General features: G+C 37.0%; 1 protein-coding gene across 10 annotated transcripts; it reads left to right on the top strand.

The window, feature by feature from the left end:
- Window positions 1–538: 538 nt before the first annotated feature.
- LOC116255978 (uncharacterized) lies at window positions 539–7,625 on the top strand. 10 transcript variants are annotated; one of them, XR_004173011.2, is made up of 5 exons: window positions 541–977; window positions 1,323–1,575; window positions 2,776–3,096; window positions 5,659–6,419; window positions 7,191–7,625. XR_004173011.2 is itself a non-coding variant. In XM_031632079.2 (5 exons), exons 2-5 carry the CDS (start codon window positions 1,357–1,359, stop codon window positions 7,196–7,198), a joined length of 687 nt encoding a protein of 228 aa, XP_031487939.1. In that variant the 5' UTR covers window positions 542–977; window positions 1,323–1,356; the 3' UTR covers window positions 7,199–7,625. The 10 variants fall into 10 exon arrangements, 5 of the variants coding, with proteins under 5 accessions (XP_031487936.1, XP_049934318.1, XP_031487939.1 ...); XR_007573615.1 differs by having other exon boundaries at window positions 5,659–6,768; XR_007573614.1 differs by having other exon boundaries at window positions 5,659–7,019.
- Window positions 7,626–9,469: the final 1,844 nt, after the last annotated feature.

Below are 9,469 nucleotides of genomic sequence, written 5' to 3'. Positions count from 1 at the left end.
AATGTCTAAGGAATCGCGAGTTCCATCTTGAACAAGAAAGAAAAAAAAGAAAGAAAGAGAGAGAAACAATTGTAGGAGGAGTAGGAACTTTGCAGTTCTCTAAAACCAAACAATAACCTAATGATGAGGAGAAGCAACCCCACTTGCCTGTAGTGCAAGTATTTCCTTTGCTTTTTATGCCTTTCTTAATAAACAAAGTAGATATCTCACCCCACACGGATGTTTCATCAATCATTCTAAAATCTCCAATGGTACATTTGTGAATATTTGCAAAGACATTTTTTGCCTGCAATTTAAAGCGTTTGGATTTCTTATGGTGTTTCAATATGATTTCATTGTACATATTCGATATCTTATGAAGTTTTAATATTGCATTTTTTTTAGCTGCATACTTTTACTTATCGTTGCCTGTAATTTGAAAAATATAAGAACAGAAAAGATTGGTGTCTTTGCTCTTCCTATTTCAAACGTTAACTACCCAAAACAAAGACAACAGTAATACAAGAGAAGAAGAAAAGGTAATGAGAAAAGGGGAAAATAATCGAAAAGATGAAAGAAGAGGGTACCTAAAACCCACCGAAGCTGTTATTCTTTCAAAACCACCAAATATTTGCTTGTCTCCAGCGGTGTGGAAAACCACGTCCAAAAAAATTTTCAGTTTTGGTTGTGTTCTCTTTCTCCTGCAAGGGGAGAGACCCCCAATCACCCATTTGGCGTCTCCACCTGACCCTCTCTCTCTTCCTTTGTCTTCCCTTCCTCCTTTGCCTCTCCTTGTTTGTTCTTCTTTTCTAAATTTCTAGCCTTCTCTTCTTTCTTGTTCAAGAAATAAATGTAAGAGAAAAGATCATTCATTATTTAAATAATTACCGGGAACGCACTTAGTTTTCTACCAAAGAAATAAGCCATCTTGCAAAACAATCATCAGAGAAAATCACCAATCTCACCACGGGAAGCAAATTCTGTATTCGATCTCTGTTGTAAGTTTTTATTTCCTTTTTTCGTTTTAGATTCTATGGATTTTCTTCTGCTTGGATTCCTAGCAAAAGTAAATGGTTTTTCGTTGTTAAGTAATCAAAGCGCCTCTCATATTTTGGGGAGTTGTCGGTTTTCTAAGTTCATCAAAAGATTGGCTTTTGGTAATTGGTGTTTAGTTAGTTTGATGAGTATCCGTTTTGCTTCCGTCTCAAGGACTCAAGATGGGCCACTCTTTCTGTTTCTACGTTTCATTGTTTTATTATTGTCTCAGAAAGAAATCTTTGTTGGTCGGCTTGATTTTAAAGTGAGTGAGAGGTATTCTGAACCATATTGGTTTCCATTAACAGTGTGAGAATCCAAAAGTTCTCCCCAACATTGAAGATGAAGGTGAAGAGAAGGAACGCTGATGATTGTGCGAGGACGAAAGCAAACGGGGTTGTAGCATCTTCCTTTCGGGTTGCCTGTCCTGCTATGAACCGGGAGCCTCGGAAATCGGTCGAGCCTGTCGACGCTGGATCCTGTAAGAAGAGACCCTTATGTGAATCTGGTGTTAGGATGGTCAAGTTACGGTGCGATGATCAGCTGAGAGCAACGAAGAAGGTAACAGCTACCCCCCGTTTCTTCATCTAATTGAGTTTTGTCTTTTCAAGGTGTCTCTAGTTTAATGATCCGTTGGTTGTTAAAGGATCATCAGATGGCATACTTCCTTTTCTTTTTGTAATGAATGGTTTATGATGGTTTTGAGTGTTTTCTTTTGTTGATAAGACACTTATTCTCCCTATAATCTTTTTTTTTTTTTTGGAAAATCTTTTTATTCTTTGTTTCATCTCTCTTATGGGATACGTTTATGCAGATAATTGTAACCAACGAGAGAAAAGAACTTTGTGAAAAATATAAGTTTAGTGTTTGCTTCCTTCTTCTTTCTAAAGAAAGAACCAATTTGTGGTTTACATGATTTTTCTGATTTGAGTTAACTATGAGTATTTAGTAACTAGACGTCTTTCTTCATAATATTTCCATGATTCGTGACAGTAGCTTATCTTCGATCAGCTTCTTCTTTGTTTTGAATTATCTAGCTTGTTTAATCTTTGGGCACATTTTCACTGAAACAATTATTGGTGGTGCAGTTCTCTTTTGTGTCTCTTCAGGAGTTGCATGAGATAATTATGCTGTCGCTGTGCATTTCTGTACAGGTTGTGTGCACATACATATTGTTCTGTATTTTCACTTCGCACAATCATCTTCATTATGTAATACGTGTCTAGCATATAGATTATTCCAAGTTGGAAGTATGTTTTCTTATTTATAGTTCCCAATTCCTAAGCGGATTCTTATCCAAAAGTTATGGAGCCTGACCCAGTGCTGTGACTGGTTGATTTCTTATCTATGAAGGCAGATAGCTTGTGACTTTGATGGGTGAACATTACACGTTGTCATGTTCTGGAGTCTGGACCCTTACTACATTAGCATTGAATGAAATTGGATATTTACTTACTCAGATATGCACATTATGCTGATATGTGTGTCAACAAAAGTCTAGAATTGGTTTCTTTTTGTTACTCATGTTGACACAATTACGTGTTACACATCCCACAGGCAAATTTCTCTGGACATCATTGAGTCAAACAAGTGGCTGCTGAATTCCGTCAAACCTTTTATTGTTTTTTGTTTTTCCTTTGAATTGGATGGTTAGCTTATTATTTGATCATTTCATCAAATTTCTAGTTACAATAAACATGCTTTTGATGGTGCTTTCCTTCATGACATTAATGCCATCTTGATTGCCTTTTCCATATGCAGGTCCCTCAAAATCTTAATTGTGACCAAATCGGTGGTCTCTCTACTGCAAAGCTTCACAGTAAATGCTCCTCATTACAGGAGATGCACGCAAACATGAATGATCACAGAGACAGCTATTTTCTTGGCCGGGAGTTGACTTATCTTCAGGAGCCAATTATGGAGTCTTCTGTATTGAGAACCAGGAAGAGAACCTCTAGGCTTCTGTCTTCATCATCTAATGTTGAAAAAACCATGGGGGCTTACACAAAAGTGATCACAACAGGAAAAGTGGGTGGATCAAAAGAACTTTTCCAGGAAAGGCCCTCAAAATTGTTAAAAAAGGTAGATGCAGTTGCTTCCCCACATGCACTGTTGGGTGAAAAATGCATGCATACTTCCTTCAAAGATAAAAGAACTGGAAATTCTGAAATGGGTGGTGAGCATGACAGACCACTTTTGGATACCAGATATATACCATTGAGAAGAATAGATTGTAATGGGGCGCAGACCAGTGAATGCTCTGTTGCTAGCTGTAGTACTGCCAACTATCCCTCCCATAATCTGTCCCACCAGTACAATGCATACTGTAGGCAAGAAATGGATGGATGTTTTGATGATGCAGAGTCTTCATGTATTCTTGGACATAGGAAAGAATGCTTTTTTCCTAGCAAAGAGGAAATTGGTTCAGAAATCCATAAGCTGGAGTTACATGCCTACCGTTCTACCCTGGAGGCATTGCATGCCTCTGGTCCCTTAAGTTGGGAACAAGAAGCATTAATGACTAATCTCCGGCTTAACCTTAACATTTCAAATGATGAACATTTGCTGGAATTAAGGAAACTAGTTTCTTCACAGAGTTTTTGATAATGTTCCTAGTCATTAGTTTGGCAAATGACTCGTTTCCAAGTAGAATTCTCCTTAGGCTGTCAATTTAGGAGCTCTTTGCAGGTTATTATACTCTTCTGTAAATTTTTATTTTTGACAAATGTAATAAAGTTGAAAACATTGTTCTATGTGCATTTTTTGGGGATTATCAATTATGCGAATGGCGTGTGTAGTGATTTTTTGTGTTTCTAAATTTAGGCATTTGAGCCTTCTATACACTTGAATGTTCTCCCTCCTTGGTAAACTCAATTGCATTTTCTTGTCTTGTTCACTTCTCTATGCATCTGCTGGAAGAAAAAGTCAAAGAACTTTGTTCTGTCTGTACATAATGTTGTAATTTCTACTATCACTGGAAAAGCGGCTGAGACATGGTAGCCGTTTCTTGCGTCTTGTTAAAAGATTATATGTTGAATTCATCATACTGTATACAAAGTTGTAGATGCAAGAACTTATGAATTTTGCTTCTTATCTTTCTGTGGTTGTTGTTTGCTGACTATACATGTGCTTCATTGCACATGACCTTCTGGTCAATATCTAGGAAAAAATGAGTCATTTGCAAGTTTTATTATGCTTGTTATGATTATTATTATTATTATTTTGAAAACCTCACGTATTTTATTCTTCGAACCAATGATGTTCTAAAGCCCTTTTTCCTCAGGAAATCTTGATTAAATCCTATGATGAAAGGATGATCATAAATTGGTTGTTTTTCTCTATCTACTTGAACTTTATGTTCTATTGGTTAGTCATAAATCCATGTGCCTCGAAGCCCTCTCTGTTATGGGACAGAGTGCATGCTGTTTTAGGTGTTGTTTCATACATATGGACCACAGGCTAGTGATGTCAGTATGATGCATTTTTAAAGACACCCCAATAGCTTATATTTTTTTCATCATGCACATACATGGAGAAGTCGCTCCTATTTATGAGCAATGTTAAAAGTATCATATCAAAATTTCCATGTCTGAAGGCATGCATCCTTACGTCCTGTGAGTTGGAGATCATGCTCGTCCATTTTTCTCTACCATAAAACCCTATGTTTTGCACAATCACAAGAGATGGAAATAGCGCTTGAGATTTTATGATGGTTATTTATTTCTATGGCCTTCCATTTTCAGGCTGGCTTTCATCACTCTTCAGTTGAAGGCTGAAACTGTTGAACACCAGAGGTGTCAAATTTATGTGATACAGATCTAGAAGCCTTTAAAGGTTCCATGTTCCAATCCTTTCTTTTATGACACCCAAATATTGCAGATAAATCCATTTCTTTACCCTAAATTATTATGTTAAGTGCTTCTTTCTTTTTGTTATAAGAGAGAGTATGTAACTCTATCTCTGCTGCTTTGCAAAATTGAGAAAACAAATGCTGCATACAGTAAACATACATTGATGACGGGGTATTCATGTTGCCAAGTGAAAGAAAAGAACTGGCCCAACTATGTTTACTTCATAATGTCGGAAATTCTTGAAGTGGTTCTCCATATTGGATGGGATAACATGCCTCAACAACATATTTTTTCCTGAATTTTAGTTGCTAGAAACAGAATTAGCAGTGAAATCTGGAATTTAAAAGTAGTTCTTTAATTTGAATACATTTGAGCTGGCTGGTTTGTATTGAAATATGAAGGCAACTGAAAATAATTCTAGTATTGCTTCGCTCTGGAAGCATGTGCTGGCTTCACTGGAGTAACTAATGTAATTTCATAGTTTATCATTAATTTATCTTTCAGGACTCACTTCTCCTTTTAGTGTTTTACAACTCTTTCATTAATTTTTTTTTTTATGTTTTCATGAAAAAGGTTAAGTTAAACTTATTACACCGTGCGTCTGGAATTTGCTTTTGAAATAATCTCATCGAGGAGAAGAAACTTCTGCTCCATGCATTATAAGGTTTGGTTTCAGAGAGTGGAAGTAGCACTAACTGATGACATGCTATCTACATAAGTTCTTACATGCACATTGTCTTCCATCTGAATGCTTCCTATGAAGGTGCATATCCAGGTTCTTTCTGAATTTCAGTGTGCTGGAGGTGGACAAACTGAGGTGGTCTCTAGACTCTCAACCTTGTATGGAGAAGTGGGTGCCAAGGCCTCCCAGTCTCCTGTTTGGTCTCCAAGGACCTTACATGATGAGATGCTTCTCTTTCTTCTTAAAACTGGTAGGAATTACACTCTGTAAGCTTCCTTGATTGATAGATTATATCACGATTTATAAGGTTTTTCAGTTTATCTTAATTGTTAAGTACTTCTGGCTTAACTTTATGTAGTTTGACTCCCAAGTCCCAATGATCTTTCTTGTCTTGCCATTTTGTTTGGTTGAAAAGGATGAGAGTGAATGTATATATTATCCCTTTTGCGCCTGGTACCTAAAATTCTTGTTAGTTGGTGGCTTTTTGTAATTTTAATCCTTAAAATAAAAGATGTCTCCAATCAACAACGTCAGACTAAAGTGCTTTTGTTCATCTAAAGTTTGAGAACGGTTCCTCTTACTAATATGATTATAGCATCAAAGTCATCAAAGGTTAATGGTTTTCGATGTTGAGGTTCAAATGTGCTTTGCAATATATGAATGTAACGGAGGCATTCCCCTGCAGACACGTTTTGAAGGTAACAGAGCCATTCCCCTGCAGACACCTTTTGAAGGTAACAGAGCCATTAGTAATCTTCAATTGGTGAGAGAGGGTGAGACGTGCTGTCAATACTTTTCGGTAATCTTGCAAAAGCCTGTCCTTACAGTACGTGAAGTGCAAAGTGTTCTCTGCTATCAAGTGGGGACTATGAGTAGGTCTCCAACCACTGCAATGTTTTTCCTCTCATAATGCCTAGGTTTCTGTTGCCAGATATTTAGAACTTTGAATATATGGAAGGACAAATTTTGTGATCATAGTAGCTTGTTATTGATTTATTGTTCAGTAAACTGGCACAAGCTGTTATTCAAAAGAGAACTTGTTGTAAGGTGATGTATGTATTTTTTTCATTTTTGTTTCTACATTATTGAGTTACTTTTAGCCTTGAGTAGTTTAACTGCAACATGCTAGAAGATTGACTTTTACCTTGAGCATATTGCAGCGTTGATTTTTTCCTTAGATGGCAGGATGTTGCATGGTTTCTTATTGCATGACATGCTGAGGTTTGGACTGAACTTGGTTGATGTTTCCCTGATTGTCATTCTTGCTTCCTCTTATTGATCTTGTGGAGTGGTTTAGTGCTTGACCAGATTGGTTCATGGACATGATTTGAAGGACACATTTGGCTAGTGATTACTGCTATGTGATAACCAAAATTATTGGAGCAGTCCTTTACCTATTAATCTAACAACTGTCTATTCCTTAATGAAAATGGAGTTGTGCAACCATCGAATTTTAAGCAATCAAAGGAAAGGTTGGATTAAGTTATATCTATTAGCTTCAGTCCTCTAGCAGTAAAACTATTGCTTATGCAGAGGGGGACAATTTAAAGCAATGGAGTCAATTTTGAAAATAAGCATTCGAGGCTGCTCCTTAAAGCACTTTCACTCGTTCTGACCTGCTGCTAACATCCTGTCTCATGCAGTGCTTTAGTGGACCTTCAAGGAAACAAGTTTGGTGCTTAAGGCGGGTTTTGAAAGACTTTTTAACGTGGGTGAGAAGGTTGTGTGGGAATGCTGCCAGATTGAAGGCAATAAAAATTGGGAATTTGCAGAAATGGATGGCCCAGCTTGATATTTCTGGGGATTTTACTTCTCTTTTGAATTGGCGTTCCTTGTCAAAAGAAACAGATGTACTGCTGTTGCGGCTGCTCCTGCTCCTGCTCCTGCGTGATAACGTTGTGGCAGTAACGAACTGCTAGACAGTTATGTACAAGTGGTAGAAAAGGATGACTTTTCTATTGAATAAATTGTGGAATCATGTACAAAAGTATCTTGCGTCTGTAATTTGAGACAGACTTAGATCCTTGTGGCCTTAGTCAAGTTGGTTTGACGAGTAGAGTTGAAACTAATTCTTAGGATGAATGGGGTTCAAACTCTGCAAAGCAGCTTCTGGGCTTGTTTGGAAAAAAAGTCAATCCCATTTGATTCCTCTTGCTATAAGCTAGGAAAACTGACGTTCTCAATCCGCACTGGCTTTTCTGGCAAAAGCTGAACAAATGGGATTCCATGGAAAAGAATGATCTCAAAATTATCATGCGAACGAACTTGCTACGTTATTATAATAGTGTATTTTTACTTGTCTTAAAGGTTGGAGGAAAAGAATTTATTGTCTCATCTCCCATTTTCTTCTTTCTTCATCTTTCTTCAAATCTGAATAGCATTTCCTCGAAGTAAACAAGTATTATTTGATGGTCCGTACGGTTTAAACCTTTCGATTCACACCTTCAGGCATCACGTTCTTTCATGTAAAGCTTAAAATTTGCCGTTTAGTTAACAGTGAAATATTCGATAGACGATTTTAAATACTTATTTTATCCACCATAATTGGAACCATGTACATCTTGCAGAAACTAGTCTCACTGTCTGATAGAAGAGCCAGTTATGACGGAGTAGTTTATCTATCAAAAGACTAATGGCCTCCATGGGTAATGGTAAGACCATATTACAGTGTTTTATCATCAACCTACTTTATCTGCTTCCGGATATAAAATCTTGCCTCTAAAAGCCAAAAAGCTTTGCGCTACAGGCGCCTTAACCTTGTCAATTAAGCTGTTGTTGTCACCTGTTAATGGTACATACTCTAATTGAAAGCTAATGGTATTGACTCACTTGAATGAGAAACCTCAGGAGATAGCAGATATTTCACCTCATGTGTTTAGGTGCAACGCTAGGACATTTCGCCATGCTTCGACTTCCAATCCTGTTATACAATATCTGCGCAGGCTGCAGCTTCCCTTCTTCAATAGTTTCCCGACTTTACACCCATTGAGACACCCATCAACACTAGCTATGCTGCCTCAAAATGCAACCCTCTTAGGTGTCTCATTAGTCCAGATGAACTCTTGCACACCAGTGAATACACACACACACACACTATATATATATATATATATATATATATATATATATATATATATATATATATATATATATATATATATATATATATATATTACCGTTTCTTTAAATAATTGTATATATATATATATTTATTTATATTTATATTACTGTTTCTTTAAATAATTGATACATTCTTCAGAGTATCCCATGCAAATTATTATCCGTGCATGTACTGTTTTAGTTGATCTTCCCATGTGTCAAGTGGGCAGATAAGTACTGGAGTTTGGGGCACATTCTGAGAGGCTGAAAAATATGCTTCCTAAGTACATGACAATAAATTGTCTAGAATTAGCAACGTGTTTCCAAAATGCTCAGCACTGCATGCTTCTTGTGTTCACCTGATTCCTTCAAAAGCACCAACATTGCCACTTTTTGACAGTATAATCAGCCAAAATCTTCACTGAGGATCCATAGTTGACCAGCTAGACAGCCATGCCTGCATCTGGTAGCAAGTGAAGTCAATGCTTCTACAAATCCTTATCAGTGAAACACCATGCTTCTGTTCTTATCATGCTTGATGGTGAGCTCCTTGATTAACAAGTGCAATCCTGTTAGTCATATTTCATATGATATAAACTACTTCTACTCAGATCATGTCCATAAGATTTCGTATTTGTGATCGCCATCATCTACCACCAGGGTCACAAAAATGTATCTGGGGTTCTTTTTAGTTGATAAGGGCACTAATCATTTTCTGATATTTCATATGCTAGTGAAAAATCAAAATATCAAGCCCCGCTTTCTTCACCCCGTGAAATTTGCCCAGAAGATTCACAGGCCATACGATCAAAATAATTTCAGC

This window comes from Nymphaea colorata, chromosome 6 (assembly GCF_008831285.2).
Source record: "Nymphaea colorata isolate Beijing-Zhang1983 chromosome 6, ASM883128v2, whole genome shotgun sequence".
Taxonomy (NCBI): Eukaryota; Viridiplantae; Streptophyta; class Magnoliopsida; order Nymphaeales; family Nymphaeaceae; genus Nymphaea; species Nymphaea colorata.
This window is presented reverse-complemented; position numbering and strand designations above follow the sequence as displayed.

What these genes read in the sequence shown, in the direction of transcription:
- LOC116255978 (XM_031632076.2), top strand. Translation starts at nt 1,357, where the DNA reads ATGAAGGTGAAGAGAAGGAACGCTGATGATTGTGCGAGGACGAAAGCA. An exon ending in AGCTGAGAGCAACGAAGAAG is followed by an intron (nt 1,576 to 2,775) that starts GTAACAGCTACC and finishes TTCCATATGCAG; the next exon opens with GTCCCTCAAAATCTTAATTG.